Consider the following 26862-nt stretch of genomic DNA (forward strand, 5'->3'; position numbering starts at 1 on the left):
GCTGACCGTGAACAGAAGGAGATGATCACGCGAGCAGAGGTTGTTGAAAAGGCACTCGCTGAGGCAAGGGAGAAAAAGTCTGTCGAGATTGTGCCTAGGGTGACCAAGCGGATGGAGAGATGCTTCAAGTGCATGGGCTGTGAACATCAGGCAATAAGCTGCACAGGCCCCGACAGTGCAGAAAATGCGGTGAGAAAGGGCATGTTGCGAGAGACTGCACGAAGCAACCGAAATGTCTGCTCTGCAAATCAGAGAACGGCAGTGACCATGCGACAGGAGGCTTCAGGTGTCCCTCGTATAAGAAGGCGTTAGCAGATTTGCAGTAATGAAGGTAATCCAGATCAATCTGAACCATTGCAACACAGCTCAGCAATTGTCGTGCCAGTCAACAACAGAAACAAAATGCGATATTGCAATCATAGCGGATCCTTATCGAGTACGTCTTGATGATGGCAGCTGGGTGACGGATAGATTAGGGATTGCTGCAATACAGATGATGGGCAGATATTCTATTTAGTAAGTGGTTGGAGGTTCATAGGAAGGTTTCGTAATCGCCAAAATTAATGGAATCTTCATGTGCAGTTGCTACGCACCCCCAAGATGGCCAACTGAGCAGTTCGACCAGATGCTAGATGCAATGACCGAGGAACTAATCGGTAGAACGCCGATTATCATTGGAGGCGATTTCAACGCTTGGGCGGTGGAGTGGGGAAGAAGATGTACCAACGTTAGAGTGTACAATCTTCTGGAAGCTCTAGCAATGCTGGAAGTGACGTTATTGAACGAAGGTACCACCAGCACTTTCCGGAAAGATGGGCGCAAATCCATGATCGTCGTTACTTTTGACGTAGGACTACGTCTAACCGGAAGATATAGGGGGTGAAATGGAAATCTAGGCACTGAACAAGTAGGAAAAAATGCAAGATTTGGAGCGCTTATAACTCGAGCATTTCTCAATAGATCGCAAAGGTTTTTGCATCAATTGATAGTAAATATATCTACGCATCTATCATAACGAATAACATTTCATTTTTCTTGAGATAAATAATTGAATAATTGTGAAATATCAAGCATTGTCCAAATACACTATGTGCCCATTTTTGATTGGTCCATTTTGTGCTCCTCAAATCGTACCGACCAAAACGGGCAACCAGAGCAGCAGCGAAATAGAATGATATCCTTGGAAAGGAAAAAGAAAAAAATGAGGGAAACATTGGTCGCAGTCTCACACATGCGTAATTCTCGAGCCAGCCAGTCAGCTTAAAAATCCCCTCTCCGCTGCCGTAACGATCATTCTCATCCGAACCGTACACCACATCGTTTCGCATCACCTCACATCAACAAACCAACACAAGCAGCCATGGTTGGATATGGCAAAGGAGGAAAAGTGAAGGGAAAGGCAAAATCCCGCTCGAACCGTGGTGGTCTGCAATTTCCCGTAGGTGTATCCGCCAATTGCACCGGAAAAGGTAGCTAGGTCGAGCGCGTTAGTACCTGTGTACCAGTCCACCTAGCCGGCGTTATATAGTTTCGGCCGCCGGAGTGATCGAGTTGGCTGGCAAAGCTGCTCGCGACGATAAGAAAACCTGCATTCGGAACATAACACATTCGGTTCGACGGACATCAAGACAACAGGCAGTTGCAGCGAATGGCGAGTGGCAAACGCAATCGCAAAACGGCATCAGGTAGCAGAAGAAAAAAGTTTGTTCTTTATACAAACTGCTTTGGTGGCAAATCCAGAACAAGGCGGCATCGAGGGCGTTCGAAATGGTTGTTTTCAAAACCACGAGTACTAAGTTTTCTAAATTGGAACCATTCCATAAAACAAGGCGCTTTTCAGGGCCATTAAACCTTCCAAAAAAGAGTTTAGGAAATAAAGTTCAATGCTTTCTAAAACATTATCCAAAATAATAATAAAACACAAATTGATGTTTTCATAATTTGTTTGCCAGGATTTGATGAGTATGTGAATTTGGCAGTTGTTCTGAGCTTATTGATAGTTGGGGACTTTCCTGATTATTCAATTTCCACCAATTCTTAAATTGTTTCCAGATTGAAAGTACAGTAATCTACAATTAGTTCGACATTTAGCTAATTGGACGGACATGTAATGTGACTTATTTAGTTGGACATTTTTGTAAACATAGAGATCCAAATTATGATCCCACATTGAAAGTCGACACTGTACCACTGTCATCGCAAATGTTCAATTACAGGTTAAAATTACCTCCAATCCGGCACTGAGTGGTGGTAATGCGACGTGCCATTGAATGTAATTTACTGTAAAATATGTCACAAGCTGGATGGGAAGAAATTTTCCAACTGTGAAAGCTGTGGCGAGTGACAACAAATCGCTAAACAGGAAGGTTTAGCCGAACAAGATGGGAATATCGAGTGATAACAAAAACACAACACCAAAGGTTTTTTTCAGAACCATTAACATATTCATAAAGAGTAAACAGTAAACTAATCCATTTTTCAGGTAGATAGGTAGGTATTCACGTAGGTGAAGAAAATAAAACAATATATTTAAAATATATATTTAACAAAAGCTGTCCCCTTTGCATAGTCCTACGTCACTCCGGTTATGTCCCCGACATTACCCACCCGTCTTTTTGCAGTCCGTCGCTGCTAGCGAGCACGGAGTGGAAAGTGTGCGAGTCGTATACGCACAGTGATCACCAAGCGATCCGGTACAGAACCAGTCAACGAAACCACGTGATAGTACGGAGGACAAAAAGCTGTGAGCGGAAAACGAATGTGTGGACAAGGACTTTTTCGTCGAAGCAATTCGTCTAGATAGCGGAGCTTCAGACTGGAACGCAGAAAAGTTGACAGATCTACTAGTGAGAGCATGTGACACTTCCATGCCGATAAAAATTGGACCAAGAAACGTACGACGCCCAGCTTACTGGTGGAACGAAATATCCACAGCCTTCGCGCTAGTTGTCTTCGTGCCAGAAGAAGGGTGCAAGCAAGAAACAATGCCGACAGAGAGGAGTGTAGTACGGTGTATCGAGCAGCTAGAGCCGTCTTGAAACGGTAAATTAGACTGAGCAAATCGAACTGTTTGAAGGAGCTGTGCCTAGATGCAGACGCCAACTCATGGGACGATGCTTATCGAGTCGTGATGGTAGAGATCAGAGGTTCAGTTACGCCTGCTGAATTGTTTCCCGAGAAGCTGAAGGTCATCGTGGAGGGATTATTCCCGAGGCATGATCCAACGACTTGGCCATCCACACCGTACGAAGAGAATGCTGCTGAACGTCCACGAGGGTCCAACAATGAATTGGTAGCAGCTGTAACTTCTAGCTACTGTATTCTCGTCAATACTCCGGTATGGAGCGCCAGCCTGGTCTGCGGCTCTCGAAACCCATCGGAATCGCAGAAAACTGAACCGTACGTTTCGGCTCATGGCGATGCGAGTTGCAAGCGCGTACAGGACGATCTCGTTGGAATTAGTATGCGTTATCGCCGGCATTTTCCCTATTGGCATCACCCTAGCGGAAGACGGCGAATGTTATATACGGAAGGAGACCAGCGGTATCCGGAAAACAGCCTACCAAGCAAATAAATCAACTGAATCAGCGTTTCACACGTTAATTGCAAAAACAGAGAAGTCTTTTGATGCTGAAAAAATCTCACTTACGGCTTTTCTTGATATTGAGGGAGCATTTGACAATATGGGAAGACGGGTTGAGACCGCCCGGCAGGGTAAGACGGACCACTTCCAGTTTTATAATAAATGCTCAGTATTTTGGCAAATATGCTACGCACATAAACATTAATAGCATATTTTTGTCATTTCGAAACACCTTGCAACACTTGAGCGCACGAAATATCAAAATTGTAAACAAAACAAAGTTTTCGTCCATTGCGGTTGAAAGCGATCTAATTTTCAAGGTAACCAAAAAAAAGATTTCTCCAGCAAAAACTGTATATTCCGTTAGTTGCCACTATTCAAGTCCTTCAGTAGATTGTTCCGGTTCTGCCTGCGTTAAAAGGTATGTAAAATATAATATAAAATGCGTGTAAAGTGCAAAATAATGCGAAAGGTGCTCTGGGGGGAATACGGGCCATTTTCGACGGGGTAAAAGCGCCACACGTTGTGACGTTGAATGATTTCCATATCAAATGAGGGGCTCAGAATGCAAGGGGTGTAAGTGACTTGATCGATTTCTCTTCATCAACTTTTTGTTTAGTTAATAACTCAACTGCAAAAACTTTCCAATTTAAGTTTGCCATAGAATCCGATAGATGAGGTTCTGACCTATTTTTCACATTGGTAAATACAGCTGGGAATGTATTTGCAACTAAGTTATGACCCAAAGAGAGAGTCGATGTAGAGAAATCGATCAAATCATTTACACCCCTTTCATTCTAAGCCCCTCAAATAAAATAACATCTTTTTGCTAGTCTCTTTACACACAAATGCCCCCCAAAGTATATAAGGAAATCGTCGCGGATGCAATGGACGTTGGATAAGCTGAATATGGCTAAAGCGATAGTGGATAACGGCATGACCATCAGGACAGCATCAATTAGGTTTGGAATTCCTAGAACCACCAACATACCAACACCAACAGGCAATAAATTTCCGATAATCATCCCTATAGATTCCGATAATTTGGTAAATTTTTCACAAACATTTTCAAAACTCTGCGCGTGCAATATGGATGACCTTTTCAGAAGTTTATGTGTAGTTCATGAGCCACCCTGAACATTTGAGGGCCTTAGAATGCAAGGGGTGTAAGTGACTTGAGCGATTTCTCTTCATCAACTTTTTCTTTAGTTAATAACTCAACTGCAAAAAAGTTCCAATTTAAGTTCGCTATAGAATCCGATAGATGAGGTTCTGACCTATCTTCCACATTGTCAAATACAACTGGGAATGTATTTGCAGCTAAGTTATGACCAGAAGAGAGAGTCGATGTAGAGAAATCGATCAAATCACTTACACCACTTTCATTCTAAGCCCCTCATTTAGTATCTTAGACAACACTGTTCCTGTTATTTTTACTAGACTAAACTGTTTGAAAATAGTATCGCTACGTCTACTCCGCGGGTGGTCCTTTTTACCCCGCCAGCAAAATAAAAAGTATTTTTTCATCATTTCGAAAATTAATAAAACAAACGCCAAAAAAGTTATACAATGAACAGTTACACATTTTTTAGTAGTAGATAATTATATATTCAATGATATGTAGCACAACAAATAGGGAAAATCCTGAAGGACGTTCAACTGGAAATTGGTGTTCTTAGGGGGGCGGTCTTACCCCGTCTTCCCCTATATCCAACAACTCTACAAATAAAGATATGGAAAAATGTTGTCTATCATGTGCATCTCCAACTGGATACATGTCATGCTAACCAACCGATCAATAACAGCTAAATTCGGTGGATCTACTCTAACAAAGAAACCAACTAGAAGTTGCTCTCAAGAAGGTGTTCTGACTCCTTTGTTGTGGTCTCTAGTTGTCGACGAAGTAGCATACAAAGTTATTTGTTTCGCTGATGACATAACCATTTTAGTGGGGGGTAAATGTGAGTATACTATCCCAAATAGAATGCAAACAGCCCTTACCTCAATACTAGAGATGTGCCATCCGCTCATGAGCTGTTCATTCGAATCGCTTCATCATAGTAAGCGGATTCGGATCGGCAGAAAAAGCTCCATAGACTACAACATCTGGCATGCTGATCAATAATTGGAGCAATGCCCAGCGCACCCTCCAAAGCCCTAGGTGCTTTTTTATACCTTCTATTCTTGCACCAATATGTGCAACTTGAAGCGGAAAAAGGTGCTCTTAGGCTGAAACGTATAAAACATTTTCAAGAAGGAGATCTCACAGGCCATTTAAAAAATCCTGAAAGATTTTCAACTGAACATCTTCAAAGTGATTGGGAAGAAGGTGCAAAACTCGTCCAGGATCACTCGTGTTTTAAAACCGATGTGTCTAAAATTGGCAAATCTACAGGAGCTGGGATTACTGGACCAGGAACCGACATGTCAATTCCAATGGGACAGTGGTCTACAGTTTTTCAAGCAGAAATACAAGCTATTCTAACATGTACAAAAATTTTTTTGGATAGAAAATTATTGCATTGTCAGTCAAAGCTAGTTTGGGAATGTATTCTATGCTTGAAGCAACTAGCTGCTACTAACGAAGTTAATCTATACTGGGTTCCTGGTCACTGCTACCAAGATTTGAATCTTCAACTGAATTCGTCGACCCTGAGTGGGAGAGGTAAGAATTCACTAAGGCGAGTGATGTGATTAGAAATTTATCCATTTCTTTCTTTGCATAATAACTATGGGTAACAGCTATTACAACCATCCTCCTTAGGGGCTTTGCCCCCTCTGCTCTGGTTCTCAATAGTTTCAAGTTTTTTTTTTCCGAACATGCTACTATAGAGATCCGTCATTCGCAGGCGGAGCTCAGCTTGAACAAGGCAGATTTGAGTACATCAACCGGTCTATTGACCGGACACTGTCCGAGCACATATCACCTTAAAAAATCGGAAAACTGACAGATGATAATTGTCGTTTCTGTAAATTTGAAACTGAAACTTTGCAACATTTCTTGTGTCAAGCGATACACTAATTCAGCGAAGACTGAGGATTCTTGGAAATGGCATTCTTATGTCTAACGAGATTTGGTCTGCTGAACCAAAAAATGTGAAGGAAAACATATCTTTGTGGGGGGATATGCAAAGTCCTAGTGTGACTATAATTGAGGGGCTTAGAATGCAAGGGATGTAAGTGACTTGATCGATTTCTCTTCCAACTAGAAGTTGCTCTCAAGAAGGTGTTCTGACTCCTTTGTTGTGGTCTCTAGTTGTCGACGATCTTCCTAATAACCTAGCTAAAGTAGCATACAAAGTTATTTGTTTCGCTGATGACATAACCATTTTAGTGGGGGGTAAATGTGAGTATACTATCCCAAATAGAATGCAACAGCCCTTACCTCAATACTAGAGATGTGCCATCCGCTCATGAGCTGTTCATTCGAATCGCTTCATCATAGTGAGCGGATTCACAATCAAAACAACGCAGATCATCAGCTCATTACGGAGCTGGAGAGCTGATGAGCTGCTGAGCTGCTGAGCTGTTGAGCTGATGAGCTGCTGAGCTGTTGAGCTGTTGAGCTGATGAGCTGCTGAGCTGTTGAGCTGATGAGCTGCTGAGCTGCTGAGCTGTTGAATTGAAGAGCTGCATAGCTGTGGAGCGCAAAAGCTGCAGAGTGTGAATTGTGAGACGCGAAAGAATTTTTCGTCTCCCGCGCTTTATGATATGACGTCAGTTTGTTTTCGTGTGTCCCTCTTCGTTCTTTAGCTTTAGCAGAGATGCTAGATAGGAAAAAGGTTTTTGTTTTGAAGATATTCAATCGTTCGTTACTTCATTAAATTTTTCTTACCTCGCCGAACAAGATAATAAAATTATGATATGCTTGCAATTGAAATTACTATATTATATTGTTATTTAAACATGATTGTGGAAACACATAAATTTATTTCCGCGTGCTGAATCAAAAAAATTCAGAAAACCATCCGGCATAAATTCTGATGATTGATAATGGTCCTTTTGTTACCTTTGTCATCCCGAAGAATTATTTCTCATTGCACCTATTAGTGGATTTATTTTTATATCCTTGGATGCAAAAATAATATCTCGGTAGTTTTATCAAAAAACGTTTTTTTTTATCTTCGCTTATTTTTCGTCGGCCTATTTCCGCCACTTCAGTGCCAATCACCGACATCAGGGAGGCGACTCCACCTGTTCCTACCTATCAAGGCCCATTTATACGTTGCTAGTAGCTGACTTGACAATGAGCAGCTACTGACCCGGTGGACTCGCTTGACAATTGGTTGACTCGCCTTGTCCGTTCACACAGTGTGAGCTGCTGGCGAGAAACTAGATACTACGGCACGGGTTTACCAGGGATGCCAGGCGACTTTTCAAATGTCCATCAAATAGTCAGAAACAGCAATCAGGTCCGAATTTGTCAAATGATTGGTCCAAAATCGACTTCTTTATTGGCAGTTTTCATCTTAGGTTTTCAGTTGAATGTATCATCACACAATTTTATAGCAAAACAAACGCTGATCGTGTTTAAAAATACATACTTTGTGCTGAATTTCTTTGAACTGAAGGTACTATCCGAAAAAGCAGAAAGAGAAAAGGATTCGGGCCAGGAATTAGATGCAAAGAAAAGGAGCAACAAATACAATATTGAAGGAACTCTACGATGAGGATCCCCGTGATTACAGAGCAGTGTTGATAATAACACCTGAACAAGTGAAAAAACTGTTGGATTTAATTGCTCCACGAATACAACGCCAAGATACAGTCATGAGGGATGCTGTACCTGCAAGAGTTAAATTAGAAATGACATTGATGTGCCTTTGTTTTGGAATATCGTTGGGATGGTTGTCGATATTTTTTAGAATCTCGAAAACATCCATAGCTCAGATAATTCCGAAAGGATGTGATGTTATAAATGGTAGTCTAAAAGATTTTTTTTTTAATTTTATTTATTTTGTGAAATGAAAATGACAGTCGATTTGCAGGTGCAATAAATACGCTTCAAAAATTTTAATAATGAATGAAAATGTACTTTTTTAAATCGAATATGTATTCTGTTTCTTAGAACAATACTTTTTTTTGTAAGTTGTGATCTGATAATGATTCTATATTAGAGATTCTCAAGAAAACTATCTCAAAAAGAAAGCGTGCCCCGCCAGCGTGCAAAACGAAATAACAATTATTTCGTTTAGAAACTATGAGGGTTTTATTTGTTTTTCCAATAATTTTCAAGTCTATAAATATCTTCACATATTTTCAAATATCTTAAAAATAGAGACATTTCATTACATTTGGCATCACTGATTCGAACGCTAAATTCTGTTTTTGACGTTGTGAAGCATGCAAGTGCGAGTAAATTCAAAAAACTTTGAAGTAGCTCGCACGCCGGATCACACATGACAATAACTGGCATGATGTGTTCACACGGTGTGAGTAGCTGCACTGCAGTAACTGACTAGACCGACTCGTATGCTTACTCGCACCGTCTGAACCCGGCTTCAGACTCAACAACTCATGAGCCGGGCCAACTTATTTTACTTCCCCTCCGAAGGAAGACGTAACCAGAGATTTTTCTCCTCAGAAAATCCCAACGACGCCAGCTGGGAATGAACCGAGGCCGATCGGATTGTGAGGCTGTTACGCTAACCACTAGAGATGGGCAAATCAGCTCATCATGGTGAGCGGCTCAGAGCCGTTCAGCTCATACAAGTGAGCTGCTCATTTGGAACAGCTCTTCAGCTCAATTGATTTTGCAATTGTCCACGCAATTGCATAACTACCATGGGACATTTTATAGTGTCCATTTTCTGAATAGACGGAAAGCAGAAAAATAAACGAATTTAATTTGTAATTGTACACAAACTAAAACTAATATTAATTCTAATAATATAATATACAACAAATATTGAATGCTGAAATCCAACATAGAAGATGCTTAGAATATGCTGAACTTAAAAAACAGAAGAACCAGCAGTAGCCAAATAAAATGCCTTCAGAATAATTGGCCGAGACAACGTTTTATGATGACGGCGCCAGTGGTTGTGTGGTTAGTAGAGATGTGCCATCCGCTCATGAGCTGCATACCTGTCACGGTCGCCATGATACATTTCGGTATATTTCGGATTTAAAAAAAGAAGACATGCACTAGTCGATGTCTGTCACGAGAGTGTATTTCTCTTACCAACTAACTTACGAGCTAAGTTCGCATATTAAATGTTTATTTATTATCATTGTTGTCTACAACAAGCGTCGAGCGGGGCGGTATGTTATTGTTGTTAGTTGTTGGAGGTCGTATACAGGGAAGTTTGGCGTGCCATAATAGCGTTCAGCCGATGTTATGAAATTAGTTGGTTTGGGGGATTTCCGTAAGGAAATCAAAAGTTGCTGACGAATGTAAAGATATGGTATGAACTTGTTGTTAGATATGGTATGCGGAAAAGTGGTTATGTATAAGAATGCGGAATTGAGGATGAGAAAGAATGAGGGTCAGGATGTTTTGTGTTTAATTGGAATTGAGGTTAGTTAGTATGCATGATTACGTTTCATATGCAATTTTTTTTATCCAAAATATATATTTTTATTAAGGCTCATATGGCGTCAACCTGACGGGGCCGGGAGTTCAATATTTCGTCAATGTTTGCCTTATAACTATGTTAGTGATATGTAACCGATTACTCGCGGTTGGCTCGAGGTTAGTATTACAAGTGTTTTCGTAATTGTGATGTTGCTGTCTCCAATGCTCTGTACCTGTGCCCGACACGGGATACTTCCTTTTGGGATGCAGCTGACCATTAATCAGCAACGCCCCCTAGTCTGTACCCCATATCTAGCGTGGTGCGTCTTCTCGACTCGAGGAATCCAGGATAGAATGGTCACTAGCCGGCGCGAACATCAGCTCGTGTAGAGTTGTCATGAGCGGTACAACCTTTGGCTCTTGTTGAATGATCAGTGGACTGCACAACCTTTGGCCCTTGTATCTGTAAAGAGTGTGTGTATGTATTGCCGCGACTAATAAAAGTTTATAGATCGGATAGGAGGGATATGAAACGGGGACACAACGAAGGAAACATCATTAAACTTTGACATCGGCGTTTCTGAGGAACCGGTATAGATGAAGCAGAAGATCAGGATCACGGCTACCTAAAATATCCCGGACGGGGATATCCGATTGTCTGCCTTTTGCTCTCAGTGCTCTAGAGAGCTGAGAGCGAGCAGCATGGAACCGGATACACGACCAGACAATATGCTCGATGTCGTGGTAGCCATCGCCACAATCACAAAGATTGTTTGCTGCGAGCCCAATGCGATAGAGATGCGCGTTTAGGTTGTAGTGATTGGACATAAGCCGAGATATACCGCGAATGAAATCACGACCTACATTCAATCCCTTAAACCAAGCTTTCGTCGAAACCTTAGGGATAATCGTGTGTAACCAGCGACCGAACTCATCTTCACTCCACATGCGCTGCCAACTAACGAGTGTGTCCTGACGAGGAATGTGAAAAAATTCGTTATAAGCAATTTGCCTTTCAAAAAGTGTGCCTTCTGAAGCGCCCACCTTAGCTATCGAGTCCGCTTTCTCATTCCCCGGAATCGAGCAATGAGAGGGAACCCATGCTAAGGTAATCTTGAATAATTTTTCGACCAAAACACTCAATAGATGTCTTATTCTTGTTAGGAAATAAGATGAGCGTTTATCAACTTTCATTGAACGACTTGCCTCTATTGAGCTGAGACTGTCTGAAAAAATAAAATAATGGTCGATGGGCAATGTTTCAATGATCCTAGTGCGTAGTATATCACACCCCCCAGCAAACATTAAATCGCATAACAAGCGTATATATAACATCATATGCCCTAAAATTTGGTTGGCATATAATGCGCCTAACTGGCATATGCATGCAAAAGTGGAGGCTATAATAGCGATTATGTTGGAATTGAATTGCGATCTAATATGAATATATTCATGAATTGTCAAAGCACCAAATACGACTTTTGCCATACTCATATACGATATATTGATATTATATGCGATTCTGATTTATTCGGATTTCTTGTAAGACTTGGCATGTGCAAAATTATACGATTTAATGTTTGCTGGGCCAGTTCAGCGACATACACGGAACAAGGATCTTTGAGTTTGAAAGAGGCACTGGAATTTTCATTGAAGATGCCGAAGCCAGTGGACCCGTTTATGAATGAACCGTCAGTAAAGAACATTTTATCAGATCTAACTTTCCCATATTCTGCCGAAAATATCGGCGGAATAGAATCGGAGCCTAGATGATCTGGGATTCCATGGATTTTTTGTCGCATGGACAGATCAAAATTGACAGAGGAATTGCAAAAATATGGGAAGCAAACTTGGATGCCCGGTGAAGGGTGCACTTCATGGGTAAGGAAATCATGGTACAAAGACATAAAACTTGACTGAGGAGTCAGTTGGAGTAGATTTTCGAAGTTATCAATCACCAATGGATTCATGATTTTGCAACGGATGAGAAATCTGTAGGATAATTCTGTGAATCGAAGAGTAAGCGAGGGTACTCCTGCCAAGACTTCGAGACTCATCGTATGTGTCGAATGCAAACACCCCATGGCTATACGCAAGCAACGATATTGTATTCTCTCCAGCTTGAGAATATGAATCCTGGCAGCTGATCGGAAGCAAAAACTGCCATATTCCAACACTGATAATATCGTTGTTTTGTACAACTGAATGAGGTCTCCTGGATGGGCACCCCACCATGTTCCGGTTATTGTTTGGAGAAAATTGATTCTTTGCTGGCATTTCTGTTTCAAATACGCAATGTGTATTCCCCAGGTACATTTAGAGTCTAAATATACTCCAAGGTATTTGAAAAACATCGAATGCCTGATCGCTTTACCGGATAGGTGAAGCTGGAATTGGGCGGGTTCGTGCTTCCTAGAAAAAACGACCATTTCGGTTTTCTCCGTAGAGAATTCGATACTCAGCTTGAGAGCACACGTGAACAGGTTGTTTAGGGTATCTTGCAAGGATTTTTGCAGAATGGCAGGATTAGTACCCGTGAAATAACTCCATCGTCTGCAAGTTGTCTCAGCGTGCAGTTTCTAGTTAGACAATCATCCATATCATTGACGTAAAAACTATACAAGAGGGGGCTTAGGCATAAGCAATTGTGTGGACAACTGCAAAATTCAACTGAGCTGAAGAGCTGTACCAAATGAGCAGCTCACTTGTATGAGCTGAACGGCTCTGAGCCGCTCACCATGATGAGCTGATTTGCCCATCTCTATTGGAAACGGAATGGCAAATATTGTATTGGTAACGATCGATGAGTATGCTGTGTTTGTTTGTATGCGTTCGGCTCACGTTATACTGTGCATTGGGTTATGTGTTGGTTGTGATTGTTGTTGTGGAAGGATGGAGAGGCTAGGATGTGGAAAAAGGATTGAAAATTTGAAAGGGAAACTACCTTTTTGACACTTGTTCCACTTTCGCACTGTCGGTCGCGAACAGAGTATTTGCACAGCAGTGGAACTCCATACAATTCACTAACTAAAAAGTGTCCACATTTTCAACCCTTGTTTACATAAAGAATAATTTTTTTTCAGGCATACTTGATTTGAGAGTGTATTGATTTCTAGCTGTCTTGACGCAAGGTCTTTAATGAAGAATGATAAGATGGGAAGGTTTATATAAACATGTTCATAATTACATAAGTTTATTCAAATATTATTATTGTTCTTATATTAACTTTTCAGTGAAATTTTATCAAAATTTGAAAGAGAAATTAAAAAAGTGTTTTTCAATAATTTTTCTGATATGGTTATTAAAAATCCATGATTACCTTTGCTTTATCATTTACCCCCATTATTTGACAATTTTTCCTGCTTTTCGTTCGTTGATCTATCATTTTGGGAGTTCCATTTTAGAGATTTAAAACTGCGACGAGATAGAAATTTGTTTTGAAAGAACAAATTGTAGAAATTTTTCTCAGCTTTATAATTAAAGTTCTGAGTTCATTGAATGATAGGTTGAAGTTGCTTCATAGAAGAAAAAGATATCATTTGATATGTCGATTTTTGAAATCGCCTCAATGGTTGAAAAGTTATGAATTTTTGGAAGAAATCATGAGGAGAACGCGCCGAACAAAAAGCAGTCATCCTTCATAATTGTATGTGAGTTTAGTTCTGTTGTTTCAATTCCAATTTTATTGAAGCGTTTTCAAATGTTAAACTGAAAAATAAAAGCACAATATAAAATGTTTTAGTTTTGCAGTTCGTTTGACAAATGTTTTCATTTAAAAATATATATGAATATATAAGGTAAATTATATCACATACACTATTCAATAAAGTTAAGGACACTTATATTATGTTGTTATTATATTATTACAGCTATTTCATGCCAAACCGATATAGTGGTTCTTAGATTTTCGTCAAAAGTGGTAATTTTGTTCTTTATCGCAAAACATTAGACCCGTATTATTTTTTTATTAGGGTGCCATCTACATCTTAGGGTTGCCCGAAAAATCAATTTTCGTCCACTTTTTCCCAAAAATGGCTGTTTTCAAAAATTCATAACATTTGAAGCACTTAACTAATTTAGAACATCGAAATATCAAATTGAAGCCAATGAGCTACCCAGCAAACATTAAATCGTATAATTTTGCACGTGCCAAGTCTTACAAGAAATCCAAATAAATCATAATCGCATATAATATCAATCAAAGTATGTATCGTGTATATTTGAAATCGCATAAAATGTATAAACTCGATTTTATATACCATTATCAAATTAAGTCGCAATTCGGTATAATAAACATCAATTTTATTATGTATATTGTCGTAAAATATATTTAATACGCATCATATGCGTATATTACGCTGATGCAGTTGTGTATGTCGTATAAGCGTATAATTTAAATCGATTCAGTACTGTAGTAAATCGTGTTGCATGCTGAAGAAAATCATGAAACAGTAAATCATATTAGATCCTAATAAAGAACATATTACATCATATTGAAATGTCAATGAAATGCTGATGCACTCGAAAGTTTTAACCACTGTTGAATTAAATTTCAGATAGCCGCGTGAGATAGCTGGTGGATGATAATCCAGACAACCGGAGTTTGAACTCACATCGGAGCAGTTTTCACCAAACATGAATCTGTGCCATTTTAAACATTCATATACCACTCCCAACACAAGTCAATCAAACAATTATTATTTCGTGAGGCTATAATAAACATTTCACGAAAATATTTTGCGCCATTTGTTTTTTTCTATGTCTGTAATAAATCGTATATGAGTATGGCAAAAGTCGTATTTGGTGCTTTGACAATTCATGAATATATTCATATTAGATCGCAATTCAATTCCAACATAATCACTATTATAGCCGGTCAAAGTTTCATATTCATCCAAACAAATTCGGTAAGCATTTGCCATGTATGTATATGGCCTCCACTTTTGCATGCATATGCCAGTTAGGCGCATTATATGCCAACCAAATTTTAGGGCATATGATGTTATATATCCGCTTGTTATGCGATTTAATGTTTGCTGGGCACTCAGTGTCGCATTGGAGGCGATTTTGACCAGCAATTGAACATTCGTGACTGGTGGGGACTTTCAATGTGGGTCCATAATTTGGGCCCCGAACTCAATGTTTACAAAAATGTCCAATTAGAGGTAAAAATGTCCAATTAAACGTGTTTCATCACAGGTCTGTTCAATTAGCTTAATGTCGAATTAGATATAAATTACTGTATAACCAAATCAAAACAAAAGCCGAGAAGCAAAGCCCAGACAAAAACCAAACGAGCCGTCCGTCTCCGTCAATTATTCTTTTCTACAAATCCTGCCCGTCGTTTTCGTTGAACGTACGACTGACGGGTCGTTACGTTGCCTGTGTATGTGAATGTTTCCATAAGAAATGCATGGTAGAATAACTGACGTAACGTGACGTGACGGAACGTGGACGTGACGTGGATGTTGTATGTGATGTGCGATTCATATAGAACGTTACGGAGAAGAACGTCTACGTTCCGTCAACGTCTCCACCAATTCACACATGCAGTCAATGCTTCCATCAGCACCGTCGCGTCAAATGTCAAACGAATGATTTATGTAATGTTATTCATGGTGTCGCCACCTACAACAATTTTAAATTGCAATGCCCTCTTTCAAATCAGCATGCCTAGAATCAGTTCTAAATTTTGAAAAATTCAATGAAAATCATTGAATTCAATTATTTAACTGCTTAAACCCCGTAGTCCGACCCTTATCCAACAATAATAATAAATAGAATATTTCTCTCAGCTAGTAGCGAATGATTTTCACTCCGAAATTTAGAGCTAAGAGATATGTTGGCATAAAAAGTACAGTAAGTTACTTATCAAGCGATATGCTGAGGCACTATTCAGTGTCGCATTGGAGTCGATTTTAACCAGTAATTGGACATTCGCGACTGGTGACGACTTTCAATGTGGGGCCATAATTTGGGCTCCGAACTCAATGTTTACAAAAATGTCCAATAAGAGGTAAAAATTTCCAATTAAACGTATTGCATCACAGATCTGTTCAATTAGCTTAATTTCGAATTAGATATAAATTACTGTACAACCAAATCAAAACAAAAGCCGAGACACAAAGCCCAGACAAAAACCAAACGAGCCGTCCGTCTCCGTCAATTATTCTTTTCTACAAATCCTGCCGGTCGTTTTCGTTGAACGTATGCTGACGGGTCGTTACGTTGCCGGTGCATGTGAATGTTTCCATAACAAATGCATAATAGAATAACTGAGGTAACGTGACGTGATGGAACGTGGACGTGACGTGGATGTTGTATGTGAATCGCACTTATGTTGTATGTGAATCGCACTTAAATCTTTCGCGAAAGGATTTTGTTCACCCTCATGCAAAATACTGGGATATCGAATCGAGCCGTAGGTAAACTGATGAATACACATCATGGTCCTTCAAAGGTTCCAGGAACGGATGACAGTGGACCACAAGCCAGGAGCTGGACGTAAACCTGGAAAAATGCCCAAAAAACGAGAGCGGTGATTGCTCATTTCAAATGAAATCCGAACATTTCAACGCGGGTCTTGGCCAAGAAACTTGTTTCGCAAAGATTCGTCCAAAGGACCAAATAGAGATCGGAATTGAAGACGTAAAATGTGCAGAACGTCTAAGGGAAACAAAAGCTGAGAATGTTAGTGAGGAACATGATATGTTGGCTCTCGTCAGTTCAACAGGGCTTCAATGTCGAAGTCACGGCCCTGGTAATTACCCTCACTTTCGACGGGAATGTGATTAACAATCACAACAATAATATGTTATGTATAATCAAGCAATAAGTTGTCGTGGGAAAAAGTGCACGTGAAACCCCCGCAATTAATACTAGCCAGTTGAAAATAACACGCCCGTCTGGACTTTTGCAACACTTGGAGGCACAGAATACTTTGTTCAAGGTGTTTGTGATAATTAGAACAGTGCCAAATGTAGACGCCCTCGTAACAGTTTTTTTAAATAGAAAATGACTATTCTACTTTATTTAAAATTTCGTTTTAACTTATTTTTTTCTATGCAGTAATGCATATTTAGTTTATCCCTAGTCAGTATCAATTACATAGTCGTTAAACACTTTGAACATTAACAGCGTTAATTCTCTCTCTGCATCCAAACGTATAATCTTATTTGTCGATTCTTATGCTAAACATTTCTTTTAGGTAAATACTTATAGCTAAGGTTTCATCAGTTAATGCTAAGTCTTAATTATTTATCACTTTTCCACTAGTCTTGAGCAAGAAGTTATGCATCTCCGGGCTCTGCCTTGTGGCGATCATTGAGTGTTCGAACTGAACCGAAATATACCTATCTTTCTAAGCCGATCTGTACTATGTGTGATTTATTCGTTCCTGGACGTAGCAGTCATTAGAGTTTGGCGGGTCTGGTGCGGCGTAGCAGCCGGGTTAACGAGAAAAACTTCCGAGCTAAACTGCGTTTGCTGGCCGAACTGTTCTGGTGGATCTGGTTAACGTTTTCGTCGAGACTTTTGAGGTCCTTCTCTAGCGACATCAGTGAAATTTCCTCCGCCAGGTTCGATTGCGATCGGTAAGTGTCATCTTTGGCAGCAAGTTTGGAACCTCGCAGCTGCTGATGTTTCTGCTGTGGCAGTTGCAGGTGCTGTTGGTGCTGCTGTGGTAAATGGTTGTTGCCATTCTGGTTGTTGCAAGTAGATGATCGTTGGAGATAAAGCGATCCTTCCCTAGGGAATGGAAGATGGGTGGTGAAATCAATTAGTAATGTAGTTTAGAATGATTTTTAGAGAGAGTAAAGCAAATGCAAATTAATGGCTTCCGCTAATCAGTGACTGTGTATATTACAACGTTGAATGAATAGATCTAGGCCTCAAATAAAGATATCGCGTCCAATATCAAAGCTTGTACATCATTTCCATTTTTTTATTTTATTTTAAGGAACGAATTGTAATTAACACCTTTCTCTGTATCCTAGCAAACATACCCTAGCAATTATAATTTGTACCTGGAATGTCGTGTTTTTTCGACAAATGTGCCACGAATCTAAAGCGTTTTTTCATAAAGGATGTCACAATCAGAATTTGGTCGCTATAAACTCGACGCATTTCTATCAATCGTGCATTTTGGAAGATTGAACACCCCTTATTTTGTCGATTTGTAGACATGGGCTGAAAAGTCCCGGTATTATTAATGAAAACAATCATTTTTTTGTATTTATTCCACAACATAGTTTCCTCCGAGGGCAATACACTTGTTATAGTGAGTTTTCAACATTTCGATTCCCTTTCTGTGGTACGAAACGTATAAGTCTTCGAAATATGCCTCAGTGTAACTCTGCAGATTACCTATTGGACTCAGGAGTGAGGTAAGTTTCATCCATTGTCACAAAACGTCGAAAGAAGCTCACTCGATTACGCTTCAACAACGCCCAACCGGCTGTTGAATAATCAATGCGCCGATGTTTTTGGTCGACGGTCAGCAAATGCGAATAGCTTTTCCATGTCCAAATGTCGTGCCTAATGTATCCCACTCGTTCTGTTGAAATGCCTACGGCCTCAGCTGTCTCGCGTAATTTCACTTTACGATCAGTCAACGAAAGTCGATGCACTTGTTTTACGATTTCTGGATTCATAGTCTCTTTTGGCCTTCCTGAGCGAGGTGGATCTGCGGTGCTTATACGGTCCATTTCAAATTCCGCAAACCGTCGATAAACTGTTGTTCTCGAAGGAGCAGAAGTGGAATAAGATTTCGCCAACCCCTGCATTGTTTGTTCAATAGTTTTTCCCATCAAAAACAATGTTTGATCAAAATACGATATCCCTCTTTTTCCACTTTCTATTCGTATAGAAAATTAGGTAGTGACACTTACACAATTTTAATTTATGAACAAACAAACGAAATGCCATGCAACAACATAGGCTAGTGACAGATGAACCTCTTGACATGGATCTTGTTCATTTTTAGTGGCGCCATCTGTTGGAAAATCCCGGGACCTTTCAGTCCATGTAGTACGTAGACAGAATGATGCCTTTATTTTGGTTTTGACATTTGCCCTTCAGTTATAAAAATGGCATCCAAACAAGCGGAATAACGCCTCAAAGCTTTGCTCATGCTTCAAGAATACTCAAACTACCCGTACGATATTTAAACCAGCACTATTGAATCGCCTAAACCAGGTTTTCTTAAAGTGGTCGATATGGACCCCCTGGGATCGAATTCGGTTCTCCAAGGGTTGACATAAACGAAAATTGATTTTGGGGGTCGATGAGGTCTGAAAATCGACCCCTATCAACACTAGGTTTACGGGACATGTCATTTAGACGCATTTCGAATTTTATTAGGAATATTACAAAAATCGTCTGCATTTTTATTCCATCTCTTATGCATTGATCGAGGTAAATGTAGGTACACTCGACAAAAAAATTAGAAGAAAAGAGTGCGAAGTCGGAAATTTTGAGCGTTTTTTGACAAGCGGTAACTTCGTGTAAAATTAACGCATATCGATAGGATATACATCATTTTAAAGCTACAACTATCAGGTATTAGAATATAAAGAGGAACAAAAAGATGATTTCTGGTGCAAAAAAAAAGTTACCCCATCAATGGACGGTTTATTGTCTACCCATCGTGAACTTAGACAGTTATCAAGTATGCTATAAAGGTTCTCGCGTTAGTATTAGCGTGCAAAACAGCGTATACACACTGACGCTATTTTATACGTGTGAGTAATTTTAGTGTATGATACAACACAATCTAGTTCACCTGTAGCGTATGTCAAACCACGTTGAACTCAAACATCGATGCATGCACACGTACATGGGAGAGAGAAAGAGAGGAACGAATTCATTTTGGGGGAAGTCACTTCAAAATTCAATGAAGACAATTTGACTGGGAAAAATTAAATGATATAGTAGAGTCGGTAGAGGAAGATAGCGACTAAACGCCCGACTGACTATTTAGTCGTTTTGGCGGAGAGACTGCGTGAAGAAGCCAACAGTCATTACTAACTGAATACGGCTATAGTCAGTCAGATAGTCAGCTGACTATCCTCAGTTGACTATGACTATGCATAGCCCTGCTCTGAAGAGAAGAGAGAAATTGCATTTTACCCACCACCTTTTTGTGATTCTCCTCCCAGCTAGCTTAGCAGCCTGGCAGCAAGGGTAACATGAGTATTTTTCCAACCGCGAAGCAGCAAACACCGAAATAGAACAAATTAAGAATCAGATTGAAGCAGAACGTGAACGTGTTTAGTGATCCCCGATTTTTAAAATTAATCGTTCATCAGCTAATCGAATACTTTTCATCAGTTTGTTATTCGATACAATTAATCGCCCTAAATAATCGATTAATCGATTAATCGTCACACTGAGAGAAATAATTAGTTAAACTAATATTTCTCATCTGCTAGAAAGCATTCTGGAATCAAAAAAGTGTTCATTCCGCATGAAAATCTCTTTATTCTCTTTTACGCTCACCTTAACTTGTAAACAAAGCTCAATTCGCGTTGATGGCATTGTGCTTCATTTACCAGTTTAGGACAGCGTCAAAGATAATGATTGATTTTCAGGATAAAACTGCAGCGGCCTTACGTTTTTTTTCTCAGGGTTTGTATTGATTAATCGACGTAAATTATTCGTTCGCTTCGATTATTGGTTACGCAGTATTCGTTCGATTAGTAATCGATTTCTGTCGGAAGTATTCGATTATTCGATTAATCGAACGATTATCGGGAATCACTAAACGTGTTCAAACGTGTTTTTCCACCGCAATATCGAGAGAGATAATTTAGAAGAGTAAAATAAATGACTTCATGTGTTTTATACTTCATTCTTGCGCATAGTGTTTTTCTTCGTGTTCAAACTATTTCTTGAAAGTGTTTACGCTGTAAACTTTTCTCTATTGTGGTATCAACCCCAGCAACTCTCAATCAGCAACCGTTTGTCATCCATCAGCCGCTTCCACGTGCCATACCGACGGTTGATGGTATTTACACCTAGTGGGAAAAAATCAAGGTGATGTTTCGTGATTTTGTGGACCGATCCAACGAGCCACCACGAATAAAATTGTACCACCTGGAAAAGGCGCTGATAGAAGATGCTGCTGGTTTAATAGATGTCAGAATCATTAGTGACGGTAACTACGAACAAGCCTGGAAAATCTTAGATGCACGTTTTGAAGAGGAGAATTATTATCATCCACATTGATGGCTTATTAGATGTTCATCGTTTTTCCAAAGAAAGTCATAATGAGTTGAGAGCTTTAGTAGAAGATGTATCCGGTCACGTCGAAAATTTGAAGTTCTTAGGCCAAGATCTATCTGGAATTTCGGAACAAATGGTGATCCATCTCCTCACACAAGCCCTGGACGCAGAAACAAGGAAGCATTGGAAAACCACAGTGAAACGAGGTAAACTTCCAACCTATCGTGAAACCATCAGCTTCTTGAAGGAGCGTGTCTCAGTCCTGGAGAGATGCCATATGTAGCCAGCTGTATAGAGAAAGAGCAAACATTATCGATCATGAGACCACTTCCCACTGCAATCCGAAATGTCCAAAAGATCAACGCCGTTGAAACATCCACAAGTTTACATTGCGAGTTTTGTGAAGGAAACCATCATAACATCAAGTGTCAAGAATTTAATCAACTGACAGAAGGTGAACGTAATGGCTCGGCAATGGTAAAGCAGAAGAACGTTTGTTTCAACTGTTTGAGACGTGGCCATCGTGTGCTTGATTGCCAATCATCGAAATCGTGTTCCAAATCTCAACGAAGGCATCACAGCTTGTTGCACTACGATCAAAATACCGAGCCATTGAGGAGATTCCGGCTTATATCATCCACTTCATCTCCAGTTTCATCATCAGTTCCAGAAACTAGAGCGTAATTCCAGTGTTTCATAACTATATAAGTCATGGCATGGTTTAATAAATAGGGGCTTCAGATTCTGGACTGGTAACCTTGTTTACCAGATCAAAACCCTATCGAAAAATTATGAGGAGTGATCGTGTGAATAGTAGATGCAGCTTACAAGCAGTATGAGTGATTTGAAGAGCTTCAACGAGCAGTATACTCTGCGTAAGACAAGATACACACTACAACATGGCGCAACTTGGTCGAAACCACCCCGAATGGGTTCTTTGAACTAATTGAGAACTAAAATTGGCCTTCAAATTAGAAACTTCTTGTAATTCATGTAAAATTGGCGTTAATATTGTAAAGGAGTGAGAGTTTTTCCATCTGGTTTTATAGATATGAAACACTGGAGTTTAATTTTTTTGAATGTTTCATGCTTGAACTCAAAATAAAGTTCAAATGGCCAGTCTTATAAATGAAGATAGTTTTCGTATTCTACACTATATACTTCAATTCAATCGAGTTCATACATATCTCTGGAAATTAGAAAAAAGTGAAGTGTTTCTATAGTTGTGAAACGCAGTGTATATCACAGCCACGGAATGAGCCAAAATAATACAAGTAAAGTTGATTCATCATGATCATCAGCTTAAATTTTCTAATTTTTTTGTCTATTTATTGTGTTGAATATGATCAGAAAATTATGTCAAACTTACTCATAGAACTAACTGCAATATTTCTAAATTGATACTTATTTAGTCCGAAAAAACCTAGAGATAGGATTTTCAAAAAAATTTGGCTATAGGGGTCTGAGGTATGACTTCATTCTGGAAAAGGGGTCTCTTACCCAAAATAGTTTGAGTTCCCCAGGCCCAAATCATCTATTCGATGGTGTAGAGTCATCATAAACTTCCACAGGCATTCTATGCTCTTCAGCTGCATTTCTCTTCCAATGAAAATAGAAAATCAAAACATCCCCCAATTAAACTCGACTTTTCCAAAGCAGTAAAAATTGAACTTGTTGTGTAAACGTCAAAGACTTGTGAACAGTATTTGGTTGAGAGATTTCAATACTTTCCGATTCCGCAAAAATAAGCTATCGCTGTCGGTTATTTATAGCCTTGAGCCATCTTGTGAAAATGAAACCAATTAAGTTTCACACCCATATTTATGCTATACTTTTTATGAATTTATGTTTCGGCTGGTTTGTCCTACTGTTTCCTACGAAATCCGTATCATACGACATTGGCATATGTTGTTGCTGTTAGTTTCAATAAAGTCGTTTAATTTTTTTTAAATATTGTGAGATAATGAGCGGCTCCGCAAAGCTTATGCGATTGAGCCTTACAAATAAATGAATTGGAAAAAAAAAATATATTGTGAGATCATGTATAAGCTGGCACCGCTAGTGCGTAAACAGTATGATATATTTCCAATTCGTTGAAGCCTCCATTACCGTTGGGGCAAACATGGAGTCCCGCATCAAACCCGAAAAGTAATCTGAAACATTTGATGCGTTATTACTCACGCACGGGTGCATATTTTCTGGATGTTTATTTACATCATGTTTTGTGAAATTGTCAAAAACATACCAGTAGATTACTTGTTTACGTTTTCAATGTTGTTTTCAAGATGCCGCGAATCCAGTTGGAAACAAAAGTTTTACGCGTTTGGTGTATCGGAGAAGGTGTAATAAACAATCAAATTGCGAACATGACCATAATTGTCTGAGAAGTGTGAAACGAATAATTAAGAAGTTTGGCAATGGGATATGCCATGAAGTGAACGTAAACCCGGTTCTAGTGACCCCGGATTGGACCAGAAAGTCGTAAGCAACGATCTGTCTCTATTCGTGGCTTGCCCAAGAAAGTTGGTACCAGCCTAGGAATGATCCTGAGGATTAAGAGGAGACATGATTTGAAAATCTACAAATAACAGAAAGTACCCAAACAAACTCTGGAGCAGCAAGATCGTGCTAAAACAAGAGCTCGAAAGATTTTTGAGCGTATTCTGAATAATCCCAATCACTGCATTTTTAATGGACGACGATACATACATCGAGGACTCCAGAACGTTGCCGTGGCTGCTCAGTTTTACACTCAATCGGTTGGGGAGACTGTACCGACTACGGATACCTCTGTTGCGGTGGGAAAATTCAGCCGAAAAGTGACTTGCGCTCTTCTACTTTCCACATAAATTCTCAAATTTATTTTAAAAAATCCTTGAAGAAGAGATTGCATGACCTGCCTCCTCTATTTTGGCCTGATTTGACAATGGCGTTTAATGGAAAATTTCAACAACCCAGTCGCATTTTTTTTATTTTCGAAAATTTGAAATTACTTTTAGATACACTCGGTGAGGTGAAGAGAATTGAGAAGGGATCGTAACATATAAAAATAACCATCTCGGGATTGGCGAGAAAACAATTTTCCTTTTGAGAGGAAACCGATCGAAGGAATAACGATCGAGCAGCTGATCCTAAAGGGCGTCCCACATCACATTGCATCACGGAAAAAACGCTGTAGAAGATTACCTAGTTGACCGATCATTTTTAAGCAATTTCCAGACAATAAAATATAACCCATTAGTGAGCTTTTGGCATATTTATTTCATTCAACTTCGATACCACAACCGTATGCTCGCATCTAACGCTTAACTCCACTTATAAAGTTATGTACAACATCTGGCTGCAGCTACTTTACTTTTTCTTCATGTCTTCTTTAGATTTGACCTCTTTGGGATGATTCCGTAGTGGCTGCTTCATAATAGCCCAGTATTTTCGATGGACCTTAATTCTGGTGCGTTGGGGGAGTTCATGTTCTTGGGAACGAAAGTGACCCCGTTGGCTTCGTACCACTCCATGACTCCAACCTTTGAATAGTGGCCCGAAACTAGATCCGGTCAGAAGATCGTAGGGCCCTCGTGTTGCTTCAACAGAGGAAGCAGACGCTTCTGTCGACATCATTTGAGGTAAATCTGCCCGTTTACAGCCCCGGTAGTCACGAACCGGCGCACTTCGTTTGATATGATGCAGATAGCTTGCCAGATCATGAATTTCTTGGTAAATTGAAAGTTTCTGCTTCCTTACTTCCTCCGGAACATCAAACTTGTGCTGGGCGGTGAAGAACATTACCCCGGAATTCCGACTTGACGTAAGGCTCATTATCCATGACGAGACGATGAGGCTTCATTAGCATCTGGGTGTACAGTTTCCGGGCCCGTGATTTTCTCACCGTATTTTGCGTTCGTCACGATTTGGAGCTCTCTGCACTTTGTACGTATGCAGTCTCTCCCGTTCCTTGGTTCTCTGAACGAAAGAATTGGACAAATTCAACTTTTTGGCCACATCCCTGACCGAAACATTGGGATTCCGCTTAAACGCTTCCACGATACGTTTGTGATCCTGATCACTAATAGAACATCCATTCTGACTGCATTTCTGCTTCCGTAAGATGCTCAGACTTTCGTAGTAACGTTTAATCACACGACCACCGTTGACTGCACGATACCGAAATTATTTTCTGATGTCCTGATGAGAGAGTTGAGGATTTTCCAGGTGCTTGCACAAAATCAATTCGCGGCATTGCTTTTCGGGTGACGCTATTTTTTCCAATTTTCGAAAAACTTATAGTGATAAAAGAACAGTGCAAACAATACACTATAAACTACTTCTACCCAAATTTTAAAGAGAAAATACCCAATTGATAATTTTCTACAGCGTTTTTTCCGTGATGCAATGTAATGTGCAGTTATGCCGAAATTTTCGACGAACTCAGCCATGGCTATCCACATCTGAGAAAAGTACTGATAATCTCATCAGCTGATAATCAGAGTAAGAATTAGTACAAAGTGTGGTTAAGAGAAAACTTTTATTTTGTCATGAAATCGAAGGCTTCATTTAGCAGAGATCTAGGTCAAATGTGCACCATTTCGTATCTTGTCGTTCCTCGTCGTAACCTGTCTCATACAAAACCCTCTTCCTCATTGTCGAAAAAACTAGAACAGTCGACTCGCTATTGTCAGGAACAGGGGACAATCACTTGGTGCCATGTCTGGACTTCAAATATAGATAATTAGGAAATCCTAACCATGCTCTCGGGACTTTTGGCGAGACTTCATCTATGGTTGCTTCCTTCAGACCAATTGTTAACAGTAAAGGTTCGAACTTGGAAGTTTGGCCCCTGGGAGCAGCTTCATAGTATATGATTTCACGACATTTTTGATAAACACACAACCCAAACGCTTTGAATCACCGCATTCCGATCACGTTCATTCTCGCTTGACGTTTTGGTAAGTGACATACCTTGCAACACCAATCACCATTTATTGGAAACTGTTTAGCTCCTGGCGGTTTACATGGCAGACAAACTCGACGATTTCCATTGTTTCATCGACATACTCTACAACTGGCTGACCAGCACGTGGTGCGTATTTGATATCAACTACTGAGATGAATCAGCCAATGGCTGAAAGTCTCTCAAATAAAGACATAAAAATTGATATCAAAATAATCGGAACGGAAACCGAAATTGTGCGTGATTGGCTGTTACTGTAGCAGTACCATAAACACTATGTACTATTTTAGCCACCTGGCTTGGAAGTAAAACTATAAAAACAGCATATTTTCTCTTTTGTGGTGTCCATTATTGACGCGCGCTCAAACAATCACGAAACTGTTCGAGAGCTGAGTATGGTGCAAAGTCTTATCTTTCTAACGCCACCTAGTGTATACTGATCGCACTTGTTTAGATAGAGAAGATACGGATTACTAACGCTATCTATTCAAAATTATAGATTTCGTTCTATTGCAACTTATACTTTGTGCCTCAAATTCCGCTTCTAGTCGCGATATCTTCCAGCGAGGCCAAAACTATTCAACTCGTGTA

The 26862-nt window shown here is 39.8% G+C and overlaps 1 protein-coding gene across 2 annotated transcripts in view; it reads right to left on the reverse strand.

Annotated features, from left to right (window-relative positions):
- Positions 1–17092: 17092 nt before the first annotated feature.
- Positions 17093–26862, reverse strand: part of LOC129776777 (gonadotropin-releasing hormone receptor) — a 154229-nt gene continuing 144459 nt past the window's right edge. The window contains exon 6 of one of the 2 annotated variants that reach the window (XM_055782616.1): positions 17093–17846. In XM_055782616.1, the coding sequence (XP_055638591.1) occupies positions 17513–17846 (334 nt within the window). In that variant the 3' untranslated portion in view covers positions 17093–17512. The remainder of the gene's footprint in view (positions 17847–26862) is intronic. The other variant, XM_055782617.1, reaches the window with a different exon arrangement.

The sequence above is a fragment of the Toxorhynchites rutilus genome, chromosome 3 (assembly GCF_029784135.1).
Source record: "Toxorhynchites rutilus septentrionalis strain SRP chromosome 3, ASM2978413v1, whole genome shotgun sequence".
Taxonomy (NCBI): domain Eukaryota; kingdom Metazoa; phylum Arthropoda; class Insecta; order Diptera; family Culicidae; genus Toxorhynchites; species Toxorhynchites rutilus.